Source organism: Leopardus geoffroyi, chromosome X (assembly GCF_018350155.1).
Source record: "Leopardus geoffroyi isolate Oge1 chromosome X, O.geoffroyi_Oge1_pat1.0, whole genome shotgun sequence".
Classification (NCBI taxonomy): domain Eukaryota; kingdom Metazoa; phylum Chordata; class Mammalia; order Carnivora; family Felidae; genus Leopardus; species Leopardus geoffroyi.
Window position 1 is genome coordinate 26,439,351 of NC_059343.1, and position 27,909 is coordinate 26,467,259.

At 42.5% G+C, this 27,909-nt stretch overlaps 1 protein-coding gene across 8 annotated transcripts in view; it reads right to left on the reverse strand.

Annotated features, from left to right (window-relative positions):
* Window positions 1–506: 506 nt before the first annotated feature.
* TAB3 (TGF-beta activated kinase 1 (MAP3K7) binding protein 3) overlaps window positions 507–27,909 on the reverse strand; it is a 90,417-nt gene continuing 63,014 nt past the window's right edge. For 4 of the 8 annotated variants that reach the window (XM_045472880.1, XM_045472879.1, XM_045472881.1 and 1 more), the window contains 6 exons: window positions 25,415–26,876; window positions 24,158–24,318; window positions 19,283–19,376; window positions 16,388–16,471; window positions 9,067–9,168; window positions 507–4,719 (listed from right to left, as the gene is read on the reverse strand). In XM_045472880.1, the coding sequence (XP_045328836.1) occupies window positions 4,571–4,719; window positions 9,067–9,168; window positions 16,388–16,471; window positions 19,283–19,376; window positions 24,158–24,318; window positions 25,415–26,876 (2,052 nt within the window). In that variant the 3' untranslated portion in view covers window positions 507–4,570. Of the gene's footprint in view, window positions 4,720–9,066; window positions 9,169–16,387; window positions 16,472–19,282; window positions 19,377–24,157; window positions 24,319–25,414; window positions 26,877–27,909 lie in introns of those variants that run through there. The other 4 variants (XM_045472883.1, XR_006711132.1, XR_006711131.1 and 1 more) reach the window with 4 other exon arrangements.

The following is a 27,909-nucleotide window of genomic DNA, read 5'->3' on the forward strand; positions in this document are numbered from 1 at the left end:
TAGTGGATTGTTGACTGGAAACCTTACAGATGGTAAGTCATTTACTGCATCTTTTGCATATATATTATATACTATATTGTTAAAGTAAGCTAAAGGAAACAACAGGAAAATCATAAGGAAGACAAAACACATGGGCAGTACTATGCTGGACGTAGGACACAAACCCACATGTAAGAGGACCTGTGCAGATCAAACCCCTAAGGTTCAAGGGTCCACTGTAGCTACGGAATGATAAGTAAGTTTGTTTAATCTGGATCTTGCAAGTAATACATTGAAGTAGAATGCAAAATGTAAGTTCCTAACATATTCCACTTTATTCAAATAAAGTTGGTTTTTATATACTTCTACCCAATTTCTAAGATTAACGTACACTTACCCCAAATCTAACACTACTACGGGTATTAACGGAGGAATCGGAGGAGGAGGTTTTGCAACAGCCTATTTCAGTCGAGTGTGATACTGTATACTGTAAATCATTTCTAACTACACAGAAAAGAAGCAGAACGTAGTGTTTGCTTTTAGTTTATTAATTTATTTTGCAGGAATCTTTGACTTTCCGAATATGTACTGTTTGGAAGTACGATGCATGCATAGCCTTTTAAAATGCCTTTGTACAATTTCACCTCAAAATAATGATTCACAGCATACACGGAAACCTAAAAGAAACATGGTATTTACAAGATTTAATAGGTTCTTGCTGTTTCAGTGAAGAAACTGATCAATTCTTTTACAGTAGGGAACCATGGACATTGGGTCTCATTATAAATAAGAATTCAGAATTGTTCAGTCTCAAAGCAACTTTTCATGGCTTTAGAAACTAAAATCGAGTCATCATCCTATTAATCTCTGAATGCCCAAGCCATGCAAAATTCTACCTGTATTAAATATTTGGGGATGCAAATAATAAAGAAAAAAAAGGCAGGTCTAGTGAATGTGAAAACATCATCAGAATTAACTTTCACACTAAGAAGATTCTGTCAATTCTTTCAAAAAGATACAGTAGTGGTGCAACAGACAGTGCCCAATTTATTGATTTTTTTTTTTTTTATAGTAACATTTCAGTGGTCATGGTTCTTGCTCGACTGATATACCAATATACCCTTTAACTACGAAGGGACGTCTTCACATTCCAGGATACATGACTGATGTTTTCCAAGGACAATTTTTTTATGCCTTATATTCTTGCTTTTTTGTTTATACTGTCAAAAGACATTACAGTTACCTTTTAAAATACTATAGAAAACTGAGTTGCCACAGAAAGTTGGATATGAACCCTAGATCATGGGGACAAGACGATGACAAAATTGAAGGAAACGATATTTTTTTAATAATTAAGAAGTACTAAAACTGAGACCAGCTCCTTAAAAATTAAACTGCCTATCACACTTCCCACTTCATTCAGGGAAATAAACAAATGAGCAACACTTTGCCCCCCTCCTTTTCCTCGTCTAAAACTACCTTTCCTACGATGCAGTTCTTGTGTTTAAAACCCCCTGCCTCTTTGCTCTCCCATACAAGGTCATTATCAACGCAAACATTTTACAATGCTTAGGAAGTTTCTGGCTCCTCTATTACCACTTTAAACTCTTAAGACCTACTCCACACGTTAAGGGACAATGTACTTGGAACAAAACAGCACGTGAGCTTTCTAAAAACCCAGTTTACAAAACCATGAAATAGTGTAAAACGTATATTCAGGTCTATGTGTTACCAGATACATCAAACTAGACACGTTTTAAGAAAAAAGACGTTTCGCTAGCAACCAGCCGCGCGTCCCGGCCTACGCGAAGAGCGGCGGGCCTAGGCGGCCAGGTGCGGCCCGGCGTCCGCCGTCCTGCCGCCCTCCTGCCGCCGGCCGACTGGGCACGCGCTTCAGTCTGACCAGGACGGCCTTTGCAAAAGGCACCCTGAAAGTTGACCGAGTCCTCCTTCAAAGTGGTCAGAGGCAAGAAGTCTACAGAGGGGACACAGTTAAAGAGCTCAAACGTGTCCGTGGAAAACAATGTTGCTTCCTTTAAAAACCGAATGCAGCCTGACTTGGCCTACGCAACTTGGGCCCAACCAGAAACGAACACATGCGGAACTTGTTGAAAAGCCATCTCTGATGCCTCCTACCCCACCGTCTACACCTATCCAAGAGACTGGTTTCTTCTCCTTTTTCCTGGCAGGGGCAAACAACGATCGACTAGACAGATCACCAAAGGACTGGAACCATGCATCTATCGTATGACGACAGCTTATTAACCCGGATGTGTGTTCATGCAATAGTTGTAAAGTCACCTACGTGGTTTTAATACGGCATCCGACTGTTTCCAGACATGCTACTTTCATTCTGAACTGACAGGCGCCCAGTTAACTGCTGCCACTTGAGCGTATCTAAGAATACTGGTAAACCTCGAGCTAGAACACCAAGCAGGATATAGATTTTCCCCCTAAATTGTTATTTAACACCAAGCGGGGTAGATCGTCACTGAAGAGATAGGAAACCATACAAAGGCAAAGGCATTGGCATATTACACAAGAGTAGGACTGAGAGACGGCTGCTGGAGACGGACAGACACCAGTGTCACAGAAGCTTTTAAAGAAGGCGATTTTCAGGTCGACGCTTTTAAGCCCATCTGCTTTCTCTCCGTTCTTTTCACAGTCTTGCCGCAGTCGAGTGAGGGATGTCTTAGCGGTGTAATCACAGAGCCACGCGTACTTGGCGAGACGAGTGGCTGTTGTGGGAATTTTCCACATACGAGACGTTGGCAAAGCGGTAGGTAGAGGGTGAAACGATGATTTTGAAGGAGAATGGCGATGGGTTATGATGCCTTTGGTTTCATTGTGCATTTAGGGACAGCTGGTGTTTCCAGGTCTGCCCGACACCCCTGGTACCTTACAATACAATGACAGCTTCAAGAGTGCGGGTGTGTGTGCGCGTGCACGCGCGTGTGTACAGGGGGGCACGTGGCATGCGAGGGTGGCTACTCCTAAAATCTGAGCCTCAGGTAACATCCTTCGGGATTCAAAGCCCTACTGATCGTATTGCCGTTGACATTCACCCAAATGATGGGAAGATTCCCAAATCCAATTCTAAGCTAGGAAGGAAATTCAATGACGGAGACCTTAAAGAAACGTCCCGTGAACAGTCTTCCAGTGGTGCACCCTAGGGGGCCACATGGTTTTCTCTCTCTTCAGTTACTCATACCCTAAAGTTTTGGCTTCACAAATAAGGAGTGCTTTAGTATCACCTGAGCTACCCGAACAAACTCATGATTACCTCTGAGTACACCCTGTTAAATTTAAACAGCTCTGAGTTGTCAAGTCCTTTGCGCTCACCTCTCTCTAATCTCATTTCTTCACCAGCCTTCTCCTCCTCCCAAGTAACACAGTATGCAACTTGATGACATCGGCCAACTGTAATTTCCCTCACGCTGGTTTATTAATATGTGCAAATAAATCTGTACTGAACAGCTAATAGTGATTTTTTTTTTCAGCTAAGTTAGGATTGTGGCACAAAACACTGTGCTGTAAACATCATGAATTCATCACAAAATTGGAAGGAGGAAAAAAAAAAAGGCCCTATGGACTGCACACATTTCTCACAGAACCGCAGCTGAGCTCAAGATTTCCAAATGGATTCTGGAATGGATTTACATTTGGCATACATTCACTGTGCTATTGGCAAAGCGCAGTTTTATGAGAAGGTCATTCATAAAATTGTTCTTGGTAAGGACTTGTTATTTTTAAAGCCAATGGCCTAATAAAAGCATGCAGTAACATAAAAATTGTATCTATCGTGGCATAATTAGGTCTTAGTTACCAGTGTTGATTTAGCTTGATGAATTACTGTACAAGCGACAGGGATCTTCTCACCCCTGATTGTACTCTGGAACAAAGGGCATGATGTGCCTCATTCCTGACAGTTACAAATCACATTTTGAACTATCGTTGTGTGTTTGAAATTACCTCTGAAAAAAGCAGCAATTAAAAATACCCTTATTACTTAGCCCCCCCCCCCAAAAAAAATTGTGGGTGCTTTTTCCTGTTCTTCTCTTTACTAGGAAACACCGGGAAGGAGCATGGGGAACCTGGGTTTTCCAGAGAGCTGTGACCAGGTGAGTCTGCTCTGGGAATTCACAGTTTGTCTGATAAACTGTAACAGGTCACACCATGACTGAAAGTTCTAGTTTATAAAGTAAGGGCTACTCAGCAGTAACTTTAACAATTGGGATTCCACAGAAGAGGGCTTGCCCTCTCTGTGTACATTCTTTCAGGAGTGAATCCTTCCCCGGTTTCAAGTATCCCTTTCTCTCTCACTCTGCAATGAGTTAAGAAAGGAAAAAAAAAAAAAAGAAAGAAAAAAAAAAAAAAGAAAAAAGAAAAAAAAACCCCACCAAAAAAAACCCCACCAAAGAGAACTCCCCATTTTTCCTTTAGTGAGCACAACCAGCTTCAGGGTCCTTCCTCCTCCCCCCGTGGAATCTGCCATGGAAAGGCTGGGCAGATGAACAGCTTCCCAAGGTTTTCTTTTCTTCGAGTGGGAGCTCCAAGTTTCACTCTCGAACTGACGCGGACCCATCGGAGTTCAAGTGTACCGCGGCATCTCGCACTGCTCACAGCGGTTGAGGGCGGGGTGGTTCAGGAAGGTGCAGCTGTCACAATTCCACGGAGCCCCTTCGTAGTCCTCGTCTCGGGGCTGTGTCCGAGGACTCTGCTTGGAGCCGGATGGATGCTCTGAGGGAAATTAGGATGAAGAGAGAAAACAGACTGAACATTGCCAGGTATAATCCAAGCTGAAACACCACGAGAAAACAAGGGGGGCGGGGCGCAGTTTGCTACTTGACCTCCTGTGAAAGCCAGCTGGTATACGGAGCAACTAGACACAGGCAGCTCAACGGGTTTATGAGACAAATTCTACTTTGTTCAAAATAATTAAATTTTTTGCTTTCAGAAGAAGATAAACAGAAGCCCAGTACATATGACCTTCCTCATTCATGATCCTAACAGCAGTTAAGCTACGTGGCAGCCAAATGAACCAAACGAGAAATCTCACAGAACATGGGAGATTCTTACCATCTCCTTCGGTTTGCCCTGACGTCCCCCAGTACCAGCCAAACTGTCATCAACCTCTGCTAGGCTGGCCTCCTCCCATGAGACCTTCAGCCTCAAAGTACGCATGCAGAGTTTTAATCAGAATGGTAAAAACAGAGACTCCACAGGTTTTCATAAAAGCTAAACTCATTCAAAATAAGATTACTTTTGATCCTTAGCTTCTTTCCTACCTCTTTGGCATTATAATTTCCTTCAGATATAGTTTTTCAAAATGGACATATCTGAGGGTGCCTGGGTGGCTCGGTCAGTTAAGCGTGAGACGCTTATTTCGGCTCAGGTCATGAGCTCACGATTCTTGAGTTCAAGCGCCCCCCCCCCCCACCTCAATGGGCTCTGTGCTGACAGTGTAGAGCCTGCTTGGGATTCTCTCTCTCTTCCGGCCCCCCCTTTCTCTCTGCCCCTCTCCCACTGGTGTGAGTGCTTGCTTTCTCAAAAAAAAAAAAAAAAAGTGGGGGGGGCAGTCTATCTGGCCATATAAAATGCTGGCAACCCTTGGTTGGTCCTCAGGATTTTCTTTATAAACACTTGAAACGTAGATTCCTCTTAGGGCCTCACTCCCTCTGGCCTTGTGTTCAAAACGGCTTTTGTCTTCTACAGTTACTTTGGAAATTCTGCTTTTTGAGGAACATCCCTACTGAACGTGGTATCTGGGAGCAGGAGGCTCGAGACCTCTAGACGGAACTGACCCTGGAGTCCGGAGCAACTCAGGAGGCTGGGAAAAATCTACCTGTAAAACAGTCCAAATCCTCACTGTGAACTGGAAAGGAGGTGAAGATCTAAAGTCAGCAGCCTTCCTAAGCAGGTAACAAACTAAGATGAAAGGCTTTCATCAGCCACCATTTGGGATTAAGTGTATATTCTTTTGGAAATTAATGACCTGACTCGGTGTTAGCAATGTGCCTTTCCTGACAAATGGCTGCAGTGAATATTCATTCCCCAACAGGTAGAGAGGACTGAGTTTCAGACCCGAACCTTCCAATGGTCATAGTAGGGCTCAGGTTCACCCAAGAAGGAGCTGTTAGCTTGACAAGAGAACAGAAAACCACTGGGTTCGTCAACCTACTTGGGGCTTCTCTTGTTTAATACTATAGGAAAAGAAAAAATAACTTTCCCTTTATCTTTCTGAGTTCTTGACGGAGACCCCTCCACCCCAGGTAAAAAAAAAGACAAGCGAAAAAACAAAGTTCATCAACATGTGTACCTCACATATCAGGGCAGAGACCTAGGAAAACTAACTCCCCAAAGGGGGCCAAGCGGCCGTTTAAATATCATCTTCAGCTTAAGACCAAGCAAAATGGTAGAGGGAGGGCAGGGGAAGCCTGTTAGAGGAGGTTATCTGACAAGCACGGGAAATAGGGGTCTATGCCCTAGGCCTAAGTCCCGTCCTTTCTCCACTGATAACCATTCTTTTGATTCAGTCATAAGGCTCTCTCTGGTACAGACAAGGAGACTCCTCTAAGTGGAGACTGCCTTTATAAAGGTCACCCTCACGCATGTGTGGAATTTGAGAAAAAACAGATGAACAAAGGGGAAGAAAAAGAAAAATTAGATAAAAACAGAGAGGAGGCCAATGGTTAAGAGACTCTTAAATACAGAGAACAAGCTGAGGGTTGTGGGGGGGGGGGGGCGGTGTAAGTGGGGGGAGGGCACTCTTCGAGACGAGCAATGGGTGTTGGATGTAAGAGATGAAACACTAGGCTCTACCAAAGCCAAAACTACACTGTATGTTAACTAACTTGAGAATGAATCAATGAACGGAATGAATGAATGAACGAACGAGTGAAGGGGAGTGGTAAGTGTACATGTTACTGTTCCTGACAAAAGGGTAACTTCTATTCTGTCGTCAGAGCTTCTCCTGCCTTTGCAGTTTCTTACAATAAATCTTGACGCCAAAAATGGCCTATTTTATGGTGCCGTATTCTCCCCTTCAGGACCACCATGACTGAATTTGGAATAAATCACTCTCAACTGACTTACCGAAATAGTTAAAAGGCACCTAATTTAGAATTACTATTGGTAAGACACTGTGCATTTCATCCCAAGGAAGTACTGCTGAAATAGAATCATCTAAAACCCAAGAGACATTTTAGATGTCCGTTTTCATTTGATTTACAGTTGTGAAATCTTTTCTTTCTATGGCCTGTGTAAGAAGCAAAATCTTTCAAGCCTCCTAGAAAATAAAAACTTAAAAAGAGAACTGAGGTAAATAGGCTTTTCCTTTAAGACTCATTATTTTTAGGGGTACCTGGCTGGCTCTGTCACAAGAGCATGTGACTCTTGATCTCGGGCTCCTGAGTTCAAGCCCCACTTTGCACGTAGAGATCAACCCGTTTAGAAATAAGCAGGGTTTTTTTAAAGTTTAATTTGAAGAGGCCAAACTTCCATACATATAACCATCTTCACAAATCACACAAATCAAATCAATAATGTTTATAATATACTCATTAGAATATAGAAAACAAATTGCCTAAAAGGATGCTAGTAAAAACTTCAAAATTGGAAAATAACTTCTACCCAAAGAGAAGAACTCATTTTTCCCTAATGGGAAATATGCCAATGGTAAAAAAGGATTTTTTTTTTTTTTTTTTTTTTTAACTACAATAAAGGACAAGGTAGTTTCATGTTTGGTTGGTTCTTAGGCTGGGATTTTTCCCCTACTTCTGTAAGAGTCAACTAAAATACTTGCATAAACTCATATATATACAATACTTTTAGAAGCCTTATTTCAAATGAATCCCAAGGTAAAATTCAAGAAGCAGGAGAACACTGCCGTGAGGGGTTATAAAAAAGTAATTAAAAAAAGCTTTTTTAAATGTTTATTTATGAGAGAGGGAGAGCACATGCATGTGAGCAACTGGGGGAGGGGCAGAGGACCCAAAGCAAGCTCCACACTAAGAAAGCCCCATAAGGGGCTCTAACTCCAAAACTGTGACATCATGACCTGAGACAAAGTCAGACATGGAACCGACAGAGCCACTCAGGGGCCCTCAAAAAGTTACTTTTAAAAAAATCTTTTTAACCTTTATTTTTGAGAGAGAGACAGAATGAGAGGTGGGAAGGGGCACAGACAGAGAGGGAGACACAGAATCCGAAGCAGGCTCCAGGCTCTGAGCTGTGGGCACAGAGCCCGACGTGGGGCTCGAACTCATGAACTGTGAGACCATGACCCGAGTAGAAGTCAGATGCTTAGCCAACTGTGAGCCACCCAGCAGCCCCAAGAAGTCATTTTTTTAATTACTTGGCCTTGCTTTGTAGATGCTATTCAAGCAATCCATCCAATGTGGTGGACTACTAGCCACTTAAAAAGCGGCCACTTCGATGTGCTCTTACTGCCAAACGTACGCCAGACGGCAGCACCCGGGTGGCTCAGTCGGTTAAGCATCCGACTCTGGATTTTGGCTCAGGTCACGAAGTCACAGTTGGTAAGTTCAAGCCCCGTGACGCGCTCAGGCTCCAAGCTCCACAATGACGGTGTGGAGACCTGCTTGGGATCCTCTCTCTCGGCCCCTCCCCCACTTGTGCACGCTCTCAAAATCAATAAAAAAACCAAACAAAAAAAACACCAGATTACAAAGACTGTTTGAAATAACATGAAATATTTGATAATTTATGTGGACTTGCTACTGAAATATTATGTTGTACCTACTAAATAATCTAATTTCACTTTTTAACGTAGGAAATTTAATATATCTAGCTTGTGTTGTATTTTTATTGGGCAGCGCAGCCTTAGAAACTCATCAGAGAAGATGAGTTTTAATTTTTTTATTAAGAATCTCTACATGCAATGTGGGGGTCACGCTACCAACCCTGAGGTCAAGAGTCACATGCTCCACGGCCTGAGCCAGGCAGGCACTCGGAGAGAATAATTTTCTAAAAGGAAAAAAAAAGGCCTTTCCTTGTGGTAACTCTACGTGGGTGAACACGTGTGTTTGGACGTTGTGCACAAACTCCGGACACACAGGTACAAACCATCTGCAGCTGCTGCCTGGGTGTCATGGACGTCTGCCTGTACTTTGGAGGTCACGCTAATTCTCCGGGCTTTCCTCTCAATTGTGCAAGGGTCTGATGAGTCTGCATGAAAAGAAGCAAAGCCAGTAGGAAAGGGATTAAAGCCGTTCATGAGAAGAGTGGACAGGCTCCCAAGGATCCGTCATGGGACACGCACACTTGAATAGTTACCCTATGACTTCATGTCAGCGTCCGCGCTCAGGTCAGGGTGCGTGCCCGATCTCATACTGCTTCGACAACCTATGTAGAACCGTGGCTCTTTCGAGCTTTTCCAGCCTCTACAATTACTTGGAGTAAATGTCTCATTTCACCACTTTGCCACTTTCCTGGTGTAAACTCGGTGAGAGTAATTAAAGGTCAACATGAAGGCCAAATTTGGGAGGTGATCCTTGAGCCAATAGCCTGATTAAGCAACAGTTCTTAGAAAATCACGGGTTGAAAGCACATGATCTGTAAGGCTAGCCGAAGAATCCATTACAGTAATAACAGGAAGCTACAGTACTTCATAATTAATAAGAGCAGTGATTGAAAAATCAGCACCAACTGAGAGCAGTACGGACTGCAGGCATCCCTTGCTAGAACACTGTTTCTGTGAATGCACACCTTATTCGGAAGCAGTCCTTTGTGTTATCTGCCCTTAGAAACCAAAGAAGGATCTTGGCATTTTCTGACTAGTTCTGAGCCCACAGGCAATCCCCTAGTATGAGCCACCTTTGGAAATTACCGCCCCTGAATCCTAAGCCTGGTGCCTAGATATTTACTCCACTATCAGCGTAAACAAAAGCAGACTAAATGGTCTCCTTAGGCTCCAAAGAATACTATAAACTTCTATTTCTTAAGCTTCTAAAGCACTTTTATAGTGTCATATGCTTACTACTCTCATAGACTCTTAGGACAGCCATGTAAAATACATAAACTAATGAGGATTTGGACTGATCGCCTCTCTGGGGCACAGACTAGACCTGAACAAGGTCAGGTGGCCGCGATAAGCAGGACCAGGGCTCAAATCATGGGATGACAAGGTCAGTGCTCTCACCGCTGTGTTACCAATGAAAGGTCGGGGAGGACTTTCTAAGGCAGCTGAGAAGCTTACATGTACATGGAATTGCTTCACTACAAAGTTCAGTCCAAAAAGGGTTCTGGGTCTCCTCCTTTTTCCTTAGGTTTCTTCTTCTTCCTTCCCTTCCCGCCCCCACCCCCCTCCTCGGCCCCCGAGAGAGACAGACTGTGACCAGGGCAGGGGCAGAGAGAGGGAGACACAGAATCCAAAGGCAGGCTCCAGGCCCCGAGCTGTCAGCACAGAGCCCGATGCTGGGCTCGAAGCCACGAACCGCAAGCTCATGACCTGAGAAGTCGGATGCTTAACAGACTGAGACACCCAGGCGCCCCTCATTCTCTTTTTATTATCATACTTCCTATTCAGAAAAACATCCATATTCCACTTGGATTTATACATGTAAGAATGCCAAGACATTTATTTTAGCCCATAAACCAATTCTGTCAGTTATTTATATTTTATCTTAAGGGGCACTGCAAGAAAACCTACCTTCAAGTACATAAATGTTTTTGAGAAGAGGCCAATTTAGTTTTTGAAATGTGAATGCTTAGAAGACAACACACCTGACTTCATAGAGAAAACCAAAAAGCTTTTGATTTCAGCTTAGGTCATGATCTCATGGTTCCTGAGATCGAGCCCTGCATCAGGCTCTGTGCTCTCCATCACATTTCATTACAACTGTCTCGGCTCTCTGCCTCTCCCCCATGTGTGCCTGTGTGTGCTCTCTCTCTCTCAAAATAAACACACCTTTGACCTTTTGTGTTTTTTAGTTAAGTTTAAAAACTACAAGGTAGGGTACATAACAGGACACTATTATACTAGTGCCATTGTATGTTCTCACCAACAGTATATCTAATGAAAGCTGAATCGGATTTCTCAAGTAGAAATTCATGTCTAGTGAGGATGTTAGTTTTCTAGTCTACTTTGTATTAAAACTGTATGTAGGGGCGCCTGGATTTAAGCGTCCAACTTCGGCTCGGGTCATGATCTCACGGTCCGTGAGTTTGAGCCCCGTGTCGGGCTCTGCTGACAGCTCAGAGTCTGGAGCCTGTTTTGGATTCTGTGTCTCCCTCTCTCTCTCTGCCCCTCCCCTATTCGCACCCTGTCCCTCTCTGTCTCAAAAATAAATAAACGTATGTAGACTAGGATAAGCCACTTGGGGTAAGCGTCAGGGAGCATCAAGCATCCATCTAAATGATCCATATACCTACTGACTATTGGATACATACTTGAGAAGTTGACTGCAGTTGGAATTTAATTACAGCTCACTGTGAGGACTACTCAAAGCTGCAAGGAATAAAGCCGCCTTAGTAAAGGTACTTAGGCTCACATGAAGCTGGATATTATGGCATCCTAACGATATTCCTAGCTGAGTAGTCCAGCAAAACAGGAGCTTCCCACCTCAAGTATATGCTGTTGGTCTCCAAGGCAGAGGCACAATGACCGGTCCGCAACACCGATATGACCACTGCCAGAACACTCTTCGGGCTCCTGGCAGCTGACCTACCACGGGACGTCAAGACATTTTCCTCATTTCTTTGTGAGTGTTGAAGGTAAAACTTAGTGAAATACACATACCGTAAGCGTGCCATCTGAGTACTTTTGAAAATTGCATATACACCTCAATAATCCGAATCCCTATCAAGACATTACCATTAGCCCATAAAATCCTCCCATGCCTTTTCCCAGGTAATCCCCAACCTCCACTCCCAGAGACCAAAGCTGTTCTGTTTTTCAATATAAACTAATTGCGTGTCTGAATTGCAGCATGTAAACAGAATCATACAGTATGCATTCTTTTGGATTTGCTTTATTTCTTTCAGCATTATGTTGCTTAGGTTCCTGCACGTCGTGTGTGAAAAGAGTTGATTTGTGTTGCTGACTGGTATTCCCTCATGTGAATACAGCACAGTCGGTTTATCCACTCACCTGCTGAGGGCCACTTGGGCTGTTCCCAGTGTTGGCTTCATTTGAACACATTCGCTATGAATCTTCTAACTACAAGCCACTTTGTGGACATGGTTTTAAATGCCGTTGGATAAATTTTTAGAAGTAGAGTTGATGGGCTACAGGGCAGGTGAATCAAGGTGTGCTTTTACAAGAAATGGTCACACCATCTTTAACTTTGACCAGAAATGTAAGAATTCGGATTGCTCTACATTCTCATTAATGTGTTAGACCTCGTTCTTTAGGAATCTAAGGATTGGAATTTGCATTTTCTTAATGTCTATTCAAGTTGAGCATTTTCATGTGTTTATTAGGCCATTTATATATGTGAAGTGTTGACTCAAACGCTTTGATCTTCGTAAAACTGGATTGCCTTTTAAGTTTTTTTTTCCAACGTTTATTTTTGAGAGAGAGTAAGTGCGCGTGTGCCTGAGCACGTGGGGGAGGAGCAGAGAGACAGAGGATCCCAAGCAGGCTCCATGCTGACAGCAGAGAGCCGGATGCAGGGCTTGAACTCACAGACTGTGAGATCATGACCTGAGCCAAAATCAGACGCTTAAGCAACTGAGCCACCCAGATAGATGCCCATGGCTTGTCTTGTTATTACTGTGCTATAGAGGTTCTCGATACATTCTAGATACCACTTTTTTTTTTTAACCAGGCATGTTTTCAATATTTCCTCCCAGTCCAGGGCTTGCCTTTTCACTTTCTTCACAGTGCGTCTTGACGAGCAGAAATGTTCAACTTGAACGAAGGCCAGCGTACCAACTATTCTTGCTGTGTTGCTCAAAATTCTTAGCTAAACCCAAGTTGCAAGTATACGTTAGGTTTTGTTCTGGAATCTCTGTAATTTAGCAGACACTTAAGCATGTATGACCCATCTTAGATTTCTGTGTATAGTAAGAGGTAAGGATCAAAACTGGGTTACTTTTCCATATGGTTAACCAGGTTCTTGAAATAGTTGCTGGAAAGACTTCCCTTTCTCCCTTCACTGCTTTGGTGCTTTTGTCAAAATCTGGCAGTGTAAGTGAGGGTCTCTATCTGGGCTCTCCATTATTCTCTATCTACTTTTTATCCCTATGCCATTAACATACTACGATGACTGTAGCTTTATATTAAGTCCTGAAATTAGTTAGGGCTAAGACTTCCAATTACATTCTTTTGAGAGATTGTTTTGAGTATTCTATGTCTTAGGCAATAAGGTGTGAATTTCAGAATCAGTTTGTTACTTTTGCCCAGTACAGTTCAAATGGGTATAAGTACAAATGACTAGGGGAAGAATAAGTTTCCCACTTGTGATTTAACTGCAGACATGGTGTATTACCCTAATTTCTTCTGGCAATGTTTTGTAGTTTTCAACATCTATCACTGGTGTTGAATTTATGTCTCATTTTTGACTTGTTTGCTGGTACATAAAAATAGGGTTCTTGTAGATTCACCTTCCATCCCAAGACCTTGTTAAAGGCACTTATTAGTTCTAATAGTTGTGTTTTAGTCTCCTTATAGCTGGAATAGGGGCTGACTTTCGTCAGATGCTTTTCCTATATCTAGTAAAAGGAACATGAACTTTTTCTCCTTTACTGATAGCACATTCCTGAGCTAAAAGAAACTTGGTCATGATCCATTATCCTTTCTATATATATTGTGAAAATTACGATTTTTTTTTTTTTTTTTTTTAAATTCTGGAGGGGTATTGATGTGTTTTTTTCTAGGGGTGTGGGGGGTGGTGAGTAGATAATACCTTTATCAGGTTTTGGAATCAAGGCTCTGCTGATGACACCCAAAACAAACAAAAAACTGAGAAGCTATCTTTCCTCATCTATTTTCTCAAAAAATTTGCATAAGGTTGGTAGTATCTTTTCCTTAAATGTTTGATAGAATTTAAGTACCAATGAAACCATCTGGGTATAGAGTTAATGGATTCAAATTCTTTAATAGACAGCTTTTAATATATCCTGTATCATCTTGTTGTCAGTTTGGGTAGATGTGTCCATTTCATATCAAGTTCTGAGTTTACTGGCATAAAGATGTTGATCACATTCCCTTATTATGTTAATGGATAACCATTATTTCTCTTACTATTTTGATAATTTGTGTTCTTTCTATATTTACCTTTCAATCTCCTTGACTTTATTCTTTCCTAAAGGTGGAATTTTAGGTAACTGATCATTAATCTTCATGGCTTGAGTGTGTCTTCACAAATTTCCTTCTAAACACTGCTCAAAGAATTTGGCCTTCCCTGGCATGCATGGGTGGCTCAGTGGGTTAAGCGTCTGATTTTGGCTTAGGTCATGATCTCACAGTTCGTGGTTTGAGCCCCACATCTGGATCTGTGCTGACAGCTCAGAGCCTGCTTTGATTCTATGTCTCCCTCTGCCCCTCGTCTGTCTGTCTCTTTCTTAAAAATAAAATCACATGAAAAAGTAAATTAAGGAAGGTAGGGGCGCCTGGGTGGCTCAGTCGGTTGAGCATCCAACTTAGGCTCCGCTCATGATAGCACGGTTTATGAGTTCCAGCCACGTGTCGGGCTCTGTGCTGACAGCTGGGAGCCTGCTCCCGATTCTGTGTCCGCCCACCCCGGCTTGTGCTCTGTCTCTCTCTTTCAAAAATGAATCAACATACATACATACATAATTAATTAAGGAAGGCCAACTTCTTCTTGTTTTTTTTAATTTTTTTTAATTTTAACGTTTATTTTTGATACAGAGACAGAGCATGAACAGGGCAGGGTCAGAGGGAGACAAGAATCTGAAACAGGCTCCAGGCTCTGAGCTGTCAGCACAGAGCCCGACGCGGGGCTCGAACTCAGGGACCGTGAGATCATGACCTGAGCCGAAGTCGGACGCTTCACCGACTGAGCCACCCAGGTGCCCCATTCTTGTTTTTTTTTTTCAAGAGAGGTAGAGCTTTAATGCCCAGCTCCCGGGAGATAACCACTAAAATCTTGAAATTTCCCCAAGCGATAAGGAGTGTCTCTGTTCTTTACGGTGGGCCCTTCAGACCATACTGGAGAGTTCATGCTAATGAGATGGCTCGTGGTGGACACACTGCTCACCAACTTGGTCGCTATTTCCAGATTAACAACTTGTCAATGCATTCTGTTACATAGGGTGATTCTTTGGTAACAGCCCTTGAATCAATTAACTGAAGTCTGTTGGATTACCAATAGTAAGACTTCTTTAGTAGACACTCAGGCAACACCGAGTTTAAAGAGACCCATATATATCATTGATGACTTTATCCATTTAGATTAAAAATGTAACTCAGTGACTTTCACCTTGAAACTGTATAGAATGTTGGCACAGCGCCAAACCTGATACTTGGTAGTCATCCACTACATACATACATACATAGAGAGCTATTCAACTAAAATCAAGGTAAGGTTATTTGGCACAGAATTTATACATTACCTCCTGAGTAGGGAGTCTAACAAGATTTGTAAATATTCTACTGGTCGTTTAAAAAAAGGCATTCTCAGGGTGCCTGGGGGGCTCAGTCAGTTGAGCGACACATTCTGGGCCAGGTCATGATCTCACAGTTTGTGGGTGCAAGCCCCAGGTCGGGCTCTGCACTAGCAGCACAGAGCCTGCTTCGGACTGGCTATTTCCCTCTCTCAAAAGTAAATATGGAAAAAAAAAATTAGGGGCGCCTGCTTGGCTCAGTAGCTTAAGCATCTGACTTCAGCTGAGGTCATGGTCTTGTGATCTGTGGCCTCAAGCCTATCCGTGTGGAGTCTGCTTCAGCTCCTCTTGCTGCCCCTTCCTCACTCGAGCTCTCTCAAAAAAGAAACATTAAAAAATAAATAAATAAAACACCTCATCCCTAATTATTATCTTCACCTGTGGGGCACAGAAGGCTTCCTCTGTGAGCTGCTAACTTAAGAGGCTTAGATCTACAACTCAAACTTTGCATTCTCAGGTAAGACCTTTCAAGTTCTCATTATTTTAGAAGAAGGATTACAGTTAGGATCTGAACTAGGATCCTAGAGTTTAGGATTACAGTTATGACAGAGGTAAGTCATTTTACAATGTTAGCTATATAATACATTGTTTCACTTAAAAAAATCAAATGGTATATCCCACTTAATTACCTTTGACAACAATTCCAGGAGTCACTAATTTGTAGTGCCTTTGAGAAATTAAAGTATGGGGGACACGTGGCACAGTAGTATCGCTATGGTAACTTTTTTTGTGCTGAAAAGTTACTCTCGCTAACGGAAATTTCTTCAGCTAAACATTCTGATACTTATTTCTCTGTTTGTGGCATTTCCCTACTCACCTTTTTTAGATGGCTTGGGTGGTACAACTGGGCCAGGTTCTATGTTGTCATAAAAATTATTCATGGCTTTTGGATCAAAGTTTCCTATAAAGAAAATAAAATCACCATATGCATTTAGGGCTCTTGTTCCTATTTGGCTTTTTTGTTAAAGAATATATAGAAATAAAATATGTAAGAAGGGAAACTTTTCCAGGGTTCAAAACTCCTATCCTCTTTCCACTGAAAATGTTTTCCTGATCACTGTGAGAAAAGACCCCAGCAAACTACCCCACCAGTGTTGATCAACAAACCATCACCTGAAGGGATATTTTTTTAGCTGCAAAGCTACTCTCTTGCAGGAGGATTATGTATGTGACACACGTAGGGGAGGTAAATGAGGAAAAAGGACGGCTGAACTATTTTGCGTTACTCTTGATTTTAATGAACAAACCGTGAGAAAGAAGGTATCTTTCATGCCATTCATGGTTTACCTTAACAAGTTACCCATGATAAAGTGAACTGTGGAAGAAGTGAAACAGAAATTTACAAAGAGGAATCAAGTTACCGTAGCAGCGGCTCACAGTTTTCTTATCTTGAAGAAAAGGAGAATACTGAACGGTGCCTACAGATTTATCCAAGATAATAAGGTGCCAATTTCAGAGTAGTAAAGACGACAATCCCTGAGAATGTTGTCTTGCTACAAAATTTTCAACTCTCTCAGGATGTTCACTCCCTGGCCTAGTGTCTGTTTCAGCCCCACCTCCTGCCATGAGTCCTCCAAGGTGGGTTGTGATCCACTGTCAGCTTTGGGTCCCGCTTGGACTTCTGCAAACCTATCCCCGTAATCTGCTTGTTCTGCACAATTCCAATGAAGGTTCAAAACTACTCCTGCTTTATGAGGTACAGAGAATGCTGTAGGGTACTGACAATTCAAATATATTGGATGTCTCGATGTCTAGACATTATTTTGCCCCCACGAAAGTTTTCCAACATTACATAATTATTTGCATCGAGGTTCAAGCTCTTCATTTCAATGTAAAGTTCTTCCGGAGTATGGAAGAGGAGCATTCAGTATAAAATGGATATATTTGGACCCCTTATGAAAGGGGATTTAGAAACACTTCAGCACCAAACAGAGCTGTGTGTGGCCCAATGGAGACCAAAAACCCAGCTCTTTGCTTCTAAAACCTTAATAGTGCTTTCCCTTGCAGGTTTTATCACAAATGAGTTTTTGCATTTGGAAGACAAATGAAAGCCACAATGCTGGAAGATGCTGCCTATGTATTTCCTCAATTAAGTTACAGCTGATGTTTTCATTTCTAGGTCTCATGAGGCTTAGTACAAATGTCCCAAGCAACAAAAATGGACGTAGTCTTTCAAAACAGTGACAATAACTAGTATCCACCCCCCCACACCACGCACAGCCATTCTTCCAGTGCTTAAAGCAAGGAGTCTCCAGGATTACCTCTGGGGGAAAAGGGAAGGGTAGGGGACCAGACTGTGCACGTTGCACATTCAAATTTGCTTCTATTCAGACTGTTCCCTATCTTTTACATCTTGCCTAAACACGGCAACAGGGTATGTTATTATAATACTCTTAAAATATAGTAGAAGCTCTCTTAGCTGCCATAATTAAGAAAAGTAAGTGGTGGTAAAAGGGGAGGGGCTGAATCAGACGTCGTAAGAAAAATGACTTGTCAGCTTCAATGTTGGCACAAGACTTTAGTGTGTGTTGACCAAAAAGTTTTCTATGGTCCTTCTTACATAAACTGTACACCTCTAAGGTCCCCCAGGGGAATGGGCCAACTCTTTCTCGTGTAAGGTCCGGGGAATAAACGTGTCAGGCTTTGCGCACCTGTGACAGTCTGGAGGCAGCCCTCACCTGTGCTGCAGAAGCACAAAAGCAGCCCCAGACACCACGTCAACAACGGAGTGTGACCGTGTGCCACCAGAACCACCAAAAGAGGCGGCAGGCTACTGCGCCGAACGCTGAATCTACAATTTTGTCTTATTTTGAGTAACGGAAGAGAATCCTCTGAGGTTTTTATGACTTATCTTCTTAACCCTGGGCAGTTTTCACCCATAACTAGCTCGCAGACCTCCTCCTACCTTTTTTCTTTTTTTTAGTGATCTGCCTTTGGTTTTTTTATAGGAAGAGCAGATCCTCCTGCGTTCATGTGAGCTCAAGAAAGAATAGAGAAATACAGGAAATGGCATATACAGGCGAGGGAAAGGGCACGACTAGCCCCCGCGGAGCAGACCGTTCAACTGCTACAAGCAACAGGACAGGCACAGGCCGGTGTGTGGCCTCCCGCTCAGGAGTGCGCAGCGGCTGCGGACTCGGAGCAGGTATCTCGTGGGGGGAATGAACACCTCCGGCCCGGGGAGCTGGGTACACGAGAGTCAGTTAAGAGAGCTTCTACCGTAATACAATTCTATAAAAGAGCCAAACCAGAAAAGAACCTCAAAATCCAGAAAGGATAAAACGTAGCTGGATGTTTTCATGTGATGGATACACAAAAAGGACATGGAATTTCTTTTAAAACTGAGGAATCAGATAGTCGGATACATGATTCCCGATTTTTACAGATACTTTCGATGAGTAACACATCAATCTAGTAAGTTTTATAATTAAGACCCATCAATATAAAATATTCACAGTAAAGGACTAAAACAGGAGAAATGCAGAGTAACAACACGGAACAGTCTAAACGATAAGAACTTAATGATGAAACTGCCCAAGTAAAACTATCTTGGATCCCCCAAACGTATGGCCATGGAGCAGAGGGATCTCTTTACCGGGATTATAATGGATAAAAACTCTCTCTTAAATCTGTAAAACCAAAATGATGGCTATTTAAGCAGCTTAACACACCACACTATTACTTATGGTTTACCAAATAATCAAGTCTATACCTCTAGATTGAAGGAGGTCAACTTCTTTCAGTGTACAGTCAACATTTATCTGGAGTTGTCTGTTCATGCTTCTCAATCTTGTCATTTCCTCAGGCTAGTAAGAAAGGACCCAAAATAGCAATTGTGGGAAAGTCATTATCAAGCCCAACATTTAAGAACTGCTATTCACGTTAATTGTTCTGACTGGTTATTACCAAGAATATGGCCTTAGTCCAAAAGAGGGCACGCTGAAGAAGTCCTAAACGCTGAAAGGAACAGTCAGGTAAAATGGGGACATCAGTATGGCCACGTAAACACAAAACGTGCATTGTAATCACAGAGCATGGTAAGGGAAGCTATGAGGATCAATCTGGAAAACAAGCAATGTCCACGATTGTAGTCTCGTCCAGGCTTGTAGAAATGACAACAGTACTAAGTTAAATTATTGTGGAGTGTCAGACACTGTTCACCAGAGGTTTCTTACTCGTTCCTCACCACCATCTTCCAGGGCAAGCATCGCCAGTTTATAAATGAGGAAGCCGATGCCCCAAGAAGACCTAAAACTTTTCCAAGGTTATCAAAGAAAGGAAGTGGTAGAACCAGGATTTAAACACACTTTTTCTCCTACATCAAACAAGTGGGCTCCACTCTGCCTCCAACTTCCTTTCCTTCTTCATTGACTTCCAGCCCAACCTACTCCCCTTAGGCGTTTCAGGGGCATACACGAGACAAATGTAAAGAATGCTCTATTCTTCAGTTCAAGTTTTCTGGAAGACTTGACTTCCTCTGGCCTTCTAAGTTTCTTTACATATATACAGGAAAAAATAATTGAGGCTTTAAACTCCAGAGGCATAGGGACTAAAGCGTTCACCACAGCCCAGATACTAACTCGGTTACTAATGTGCTCTGAGCTATATACCGTAAAAGATGAATATCTGTTAGGACAGAAGTTGTTAAAAACCTGTATTTTTCTACACACCATGTTCATATAAGAGTCGAGAAAAATGAGCAAAAAGGCTCTCCATTTACAATAATACAAGCTCTCACACTGGAGGTGTTCTCGGAATAACTGGGACTGCCCCTTAAATTCACGAGTATGAAACCTTTAAAATAAGGGATAGAACACAATAGAGGAAGAGCTACAATTCCTTACACTGCTATGGGAACACGAAAGTCATTCAGAAATATTTATTAACGACTGCCTCTTTCCTATCTGCAAAACACAGGACATTACCACATAAAATGCTTATACCTTGTCTACCAGGCAATATCAAGAGCTTAAAATAGACGTGGGCATTTTCACTAAAGATAAAGCACTTGGATCAGTGCTAGGAGTATGTAAACAAAATTCATTCTTTGTAGAATCTTACCCGGAAAGTCAAGTACCTAAACGAGTTGAATCTTCCTACGAAGGTGCAGGAGGAAGGGGGGTGTTTCAGACGCAATGGTCCTAAATAGTGAGGCTACATAAGGAAGTATGGAAATACTAGAATACACTTGATAGTCCAGAGGCTACGAGCACCTTTCCTTGTAAGAATACCAGCAGCTCTAGTCAACAGGATCATTTCCAAAGACAGGAGAACCACCAGAATTCCCTAAAGAAATAACTTCCCTGTAAGATTCTTAGGTCCTTTTTCATAGCTTCTGATGAAACCAAGGGGTGGGGGAGCTATTTCTGAAAAGTCAGTACCATTTGTAGAGTTGTTGTAAAAGATCTGACAAAGTCAAAAATTCTAAGCTTTTTTTCAGAAGGTGGCAGAAATACCTTAAGTCAACTGAGCACTTGAAGAAGTTGTTATCACAGAGAGCAAGGCTGACGACCACTGTTGTTGTTTGGTGGCTTGGCCCTCATTATGCATCTGGGGCTGTAAAATGTCAGTTAGTCCAAAAACCCGCTTAAAACAAGATGAAGGAGAGGAAAAACTTGGGTGAGGGGGAACTGGCAGCTCTCTGCTTAATGAAACCTTATTTATCCTTCAAGGTTTAACTTGCATTTTCCCCTCCACCATGAAACGGTCTCCTCTTTGAACCCTAACAGCAAAAAGCTAACATTTCTATCGCAAAACTCTCAAAGTACTTAACATCCCTACCATTTAGCTGGCAGACACTTGCGATTCTCTTTTCTCTCACACAAAAACACAATGCTTTGCAAAGAACAGATGGAGGCCATCTCGCACTTGTGCCCTCCTTAGATCATTTCACTCTTTCTCTAAATTCTACAACTGCAACCTGTAGCTGGTAACCAATGTGCATTTCAGGCTCCTGAGGTACACACGTTTTTTTTTTTTTAATGCACTGCTGGTTAAGAAGTTGATTTGCAAACTTGAAGGTAGAGATAGGAGCTTAGTAGCACACACACACACAAACCCCGCAAAACGATTCTCTTTTCTGTAATCCCACATGTGAGTGGGACAAAGACAGCCATTTACTGAGCACTTCGCTCCATGCCACACACTTTTACATATATTGTCTCTTTGTCTTGACAATATTAAAATATAATTCCCTTTTACAGATAGGGAAAATCAAATGCACAGAAGAGCCAGTGATTGCCAAAACTATTCTGCCTCCAGAGCCTACTCTGTGACACTCTGTCAACTATGTCCTGGTGCCTCAAGTGAGCCTCCATCAACAACAGGGAATTCTGACTAAATGCTTTATTTCTGGATTAATTTCCTCTGTAACATACCCTTATGTTATACATGTTCCTAAAGCTACAGTTTTGCAAAATGGTTCTCATCTGTGTGTTTTTCCAGTGTCGTCCAACTAACACTTAGAAGACTATTCACTATTGGCTGGGTACTACATAAATTCATTCCTATGTATTATTTAATCCTAACAAAAATCCCAAGACATAGGTATTCACAGGTATCACAGAAAAGAAAGTTCACAGTGAAGAGAGAGCCACTGTCTGAACATCCAGCTAGAACTGTCCCTCACCCATGCGTTGTTAATAGTCCCTCCTTTTACTCTAGGGCTGGCAGCACACACAGAAGGGGATCACACACTTAAATTTCTCGTCTCTCAAATACTGTCAATTACTTAGCAGGAATTATCAAACAGCCATAGGTCAGTAAACACAGGGCCCACGGTTAGGTTAGGGAAAATGCCTTTTATGCTAAGAAAAGCTGTTGATGCTCCGTAAGTACCTAAAAGACTGTGAAGTGCCCAACCACCAGGGTAGATTCTCATGTGGGTTATGTTCTTCAATACCTCCCTAGTCACAGAATTCAATGAAGAGTTTTGAGTGGAGGAAAAAAATGAAGAATTTATCACCTTTTATTTAAAGACAGCTTTTTAATTTTGTAAGCATTTGAAGTAAAATCCTCCCTTCTTACTTATAACGCTATTTTTTGAAATTCTTTCTAATACTAAATTCCTTTCAATTACTAAATATACCTGTTTATCAATAATTTCTTTCTGGCAGATTCCACCGGTTTCCCCAGGACCAGCAGAATAATCTTCAAACACCTCAGCCTCAACATCTATGCCCCACCCGACCGATGCACATTAACCTGTTAACACTCCAGAAACCTCACCTTACGAGTGAGACCTGTATGTGCTACCTCCTGAAAGTCTGCGTGCCTTAACTTCACCCCTTTGTTAGCTCAGTGCTCTCTTCCCTTAGCAAATGCCCTCCCTGAGGAGTGGGTCTTTGGCCTTTTCCCCTTCCCTCTATTCACCGTAGGAAAATCAGATGGAAACCAGGGACCTGCTTCCATATAAAAACACATTATGAAACTGCATATAATTTCCAGAATTCCCAGATTTCCTTTGAGAAGCCACAATTCTCCATTAAAAACTTGTCTACAAAGGCAGAGCCGCATGCTGTCTGCAAGAGGCCCGACATGCAGGCTACTTCTCTAAACTTGGAAATGCTCAGAAACCTCCCTCAGTTTTGACACGTTGGGAAAAGAAGGAATGACCCTATGGAAAGAAGCCAAGTTTAAGGTGAAGCCCTGAAGAAGACGCAGGACTTACCCATTTAGAGCTCCAGAAGAGGATACGGGAAGGCAGAAGTGCACAGAGTACACACACAGACGAGGGGCCGGGGGAGCTGTCTCATCACCCGAGAGCGTAAACAGCACTGACCCCACCGGGTTAGAATTATCTGTTGACAGATCTACTCGTCTCGCTGGCGGGTATGCGCTAAGCACCCAGCACAGGACCGCATTCATCGACTAAAAACGGCCTGCTGCACAGATGAATGTTCAAAGGTGAAGTGACAGATCGGATCACAGCAAGCTTGTGTTGTCACAAGATTTTAGGAGGCTGGTTTCAAAACTTTCCAGGTTGCTTAACATTTTTTAGAACTCGTCAGCAGTGCTAAACATGTTAAAAACATACCGTCTAACTCTTTGCGTGAGAGCAGTGACTGTTAGGACTGCGGTCAATACTGCTATCTTAGTTGCTACAATTATTTACACTTAACAACACTTCTCTGCCTGGAAATACTCCATAGTCAACACTTTCCCGGATTCATATCGATAGCGTTCTAAGTCATTTGAATTAATGTGCTTAAATAACTTCTAAACCTTCGCAATTTATATGTATATTACAGGCTTCAAAGAAAAAATGGACACGTGAGAACAAATGACAAAATACTTAGTAGGGTGCACTTTCCTACTTTGACAAAAACTTACGGTTAATGAGATGCCATACCTTGATTAGAAATGTCAGTTATTTGAAAATACGGATGAATCTATGGAATTCATACAGGTGAAAAAAAAAATACAAGCATCGCATTAGTTTGATGAGAGCTACTGAAGGCCACAGTCCCTTGTCCGTCGTTTAAAAAGCACAAAGCCCCTGCAGGGAAGAGACCCTGCAAGAGAAACGAGTGACCTGGACAGCCACCATCCCCACCTTCCCATCCACACACCGCCACCGAGGACTTACCGTGGGAATCGCCGTGGTACAGCTGACCCTTCGGAGCCGTCTCTGCATCAGGTCATGCTCCATACCGTTAACTTCGGCCTTCAAGCGCTCGAGCTCCTCTTTCTCGAGTTTCAACTGCTTTGCTAACCTCTCCATCCTTGCTCGCTGATGTAACAGCAAGGCTACAGTGTTACAGACAGAGTCATCGCAGAGAGGAACAGTGAACCAGTGACTGGGAAAGTTCTCCATGCACTGCCAACGCGTAAAATACTCCAAAGGAACCCTGTCCTCAACCTGAGCGGGCACTTACTCTTGTGTCTTGCTAATGCTGTCTTACCTTTCCCAGATCTGCTTGAATTTGGCTCTCGTACCAAAATGACACCCTCTGTAGGTCCCGCTGGCTCTGCTGTCCTTCGTTTCCCTAAGACTGTGTTTTTAACTATGCCTGCGTGGGTTTTAAACAGGTTCACTACCAGGCATATTTAATTACAATCGTAATTACTATCCGCCTCACATACTGAAAGAATAAATTCGCAGCTAGCTTGAAATCTGAACAGACTTAAAAAATCCTGTCGTCTTTTTCTTTAGTTAGGCTATTAACTAATCCAACAACGTTCTTCATCACCAGTCCCACTTGTAAGCAGTGCTTATAAATATTACACGCTCCAGGCCATTCTCTAAAACAGACACAAATTCTTTGACTTTGATCAACTACAGCCCACCCTCTTTTTCCTACTCTGTAGTTTGTTTTCTGACAATATTGATTTCGCTTGTCTGTATTTTTGTCCCAATGCACGTTCTTCCTAAAAAACAGCCTCATAAGGTCACCATTATCATGCCTATGTGTTCATATTCTAAAACAGAGAACTCTGAAAGCAATAACCCTATTCTTGACAGCTTTGCTACTGCCCAATATTTAATCAACACTAAACATTTAAATAAAACTGAACAGCTAATACGGGGGCGCCTGGGTGGATCAGTCGGTTCAGCATCCGACTTCAGCTCAGGTCATGATCTCGCAGTTTGTGAGGTTCATGAGGTCAAGCCCCGCATCGGGCTCTGTGCTGAGAGCTCGGAGCCTGGAGCCTGCTTGGGATTCTGGGTCTCCCCCCCTCTCTGCCCCTCCCCCACTGGTGCTCTTTCTCTCTCAAAAAATAAATGAAAACATTAAAAAAATTAAACAGCCAAGAAATGCGTGGTTTTTTTTTTTTTTTTCCAACAGGAGACTGCCACCTCACCACAAAGATGAAATTTCATAGTAGGGCTAAATAAGATTACCTTGTGTATAGGCATAGTCATCTGATCCAGAACTAGAACTCCTCTGGTATTTATGGCTTCCCTTTTCTCCCCCAGAACCAGGTATCACTGAAATGGGCTGAATTGGTTCTGGGGCTGCAGAACGTTCTTCTTGGTCCACTAAATTTAAAAGATTTTCAGTCGTTGCTCGACCTACGGTAATTTTAAAAACTGTAGTTGGGTTTGGTATCATTCGAGGAGATGGTGATGGAACACATGAAGGTCCAGTTGGCTGTGTATACGTAATATACACAGGATTAACACTAAATGGAGGTTTTGGCTGCCCGGATATGCCTCTTGAAGGGGAACTTGAAGGTGGCGTGGTGGCTGTGTACAGTGAGTGCTGATTCCGTGGAGACGGCTGATTACTGATAGGTGAAGGACTCCTGTTCATGGCTGTCCCAGGTCTCTGAGAGGGTTCAACTGTAATTTCTATCTTCTTCATGGATCCTTTGGGTAAGCTGGACGGTGTGTATGGGAGATAGGCGACCGAATGGCTCCCCTGTTTCTGATAGCTAGGAGGTCCTTGTTGATACGGATGGGGTGGAGTGGTGGAAGGACTAGGTGGCATAAAGACATGGGAACCTGGATGGCCCAACTGGGAAGGCTGCACTTGATGTTGCGGAGAGCTGAAGGGTGAAGGACACTGAGAAGGAGGCGGTGAATGGTAAGCAGGTTGAGGAATCTGCTGCTGTTTGGGAGAATACTGAGAAGGCTGATAGTTCTGTTGATGTGGATAAACGGGTAAAGGACGCTGGCTGTAATGAGGCACGGGGCCCTGGGGGGAGGACTGCCATGGCGTACTCTGAGGAGTTTGTCTCCCTGATGAACTCTGAGATGTCTGTCTAATATAAATAGAACCAGGAGGCCCATAGAGATTGCTTGGAATCTGTGGCAGGATTTGTAAAGCTCTTGGTACAGTCTGTCCGGAAGGGAGGTTCTGGGATACCGTAACAGTAATGGGATTGGTACTATACCGAGGTATGTGCATGTACGAAGGAGGAGGAGGGGGTGGTGGTGAAGGCCCTTGCATAGCAGATGGATTCATTCCTGTTTGCATGGAAGATGGCTGTTGAGGTGGCTGTGAAGGAGGAGTAGCTGCACTTCTGTTCTGTTCATTCATAAAAAAGGGATTGTAGTTCGGAGCAGCAGCCACAACAGCTGGAGCGGAGTGTGGTTCCTGAACTAAGCAGATCAGCTGTTTACTCGCTGCATGCTGTGGATCAATATGTCCATCGCTTGAGCTGTGTACCAGTGTTCGACCACCGTTAAGTTGCGCTCCATCTGCTGGGTGGTAGCTACTAGGAGAATGGATACCCAGATTAATATGCAAAAGGCGATTTCGATTCATCCTGTTGTCCTCTGGACTATGGTATTCCATATATAAGTATTTGCTACTCTCCTGGGAAAGGGCTCGGCAACAGGCTTCAAGATTGTTGTTGTTCTAGGGGAAAAAGACAGTAACATTGGCAAAATTAACAACTCTTAATAGTGGAAGTGAAACTTTGCCAGTTACGCAAATACAACTGTCCTAGAGAATGGTACTTTCAGCAGAAAAAGCTTCGCGGTCATCTTTTCTGACCAGGAGATCCCAAACAATTCATCCGGTTCCACAGACCGGAAGCTCACAGGACTATTACTACCACGACTGCTACAGAAATATCAAGAACCCGCCAATGAACTTTGTGACTCAACTCCCAGGTTTCTGACTCCAAGTCCAGGGCTCATTTTATGTTTGTTGCATCTCAACAAACTAAAATGTTGGGCTAATCTAGGACTCGCCACAACCGCTCTGAAATACAAGTTAAACTAATACTCGTCATTAATATTTAAACTGAAAAACATGAAAACAACCATGCTTTAGTTTTCAAAAAGCACTGAAACTACAGAAGGAGAAAAATTATAATAAATTCCTGGAGTCAAAACAGTAAAACTCTAAAGCAGTCTTTTTTAACGAAATTTATCCCTACATCACTTCAGTTATCATTATGAAAGAGTAAGCTAAACAAATCAGTAAAAACAAACACACTTTTTGAACTATGGTTCCACGACTTTGCCAAAGTTAGGGTAAATTTTAACAGGAAACCAGGTCTCAACTGCCTTAATGAAATTCACTCACACTCCCAGAGTCTCAAAATTTTTTACCCACTGAAAGGTTGGTTGCTTGGTAAACCTTCAACATCTCTGGAGGGTTTCAATTTTTTGAGTTAGGCACATACTCACAGATGATAATAGCAAAGTGACATTTTAGACACTCCACTCAACAATAATCATTCTAATGAAGGATTCCTTTTTTGATTTAAAATACTATAAGGTAGTTTTCCGTTAAAATACAAAAATCTCAACTATTAGCCTCAAGCACCGTGTTATTTATTGCCTTCACAATAATAAAGTTTGTCAATTACTGGGACATTGTAGTTCAGAAATATACACACAGATATGCACATACATATGTGTGTACTAGTACCTATTTTAGG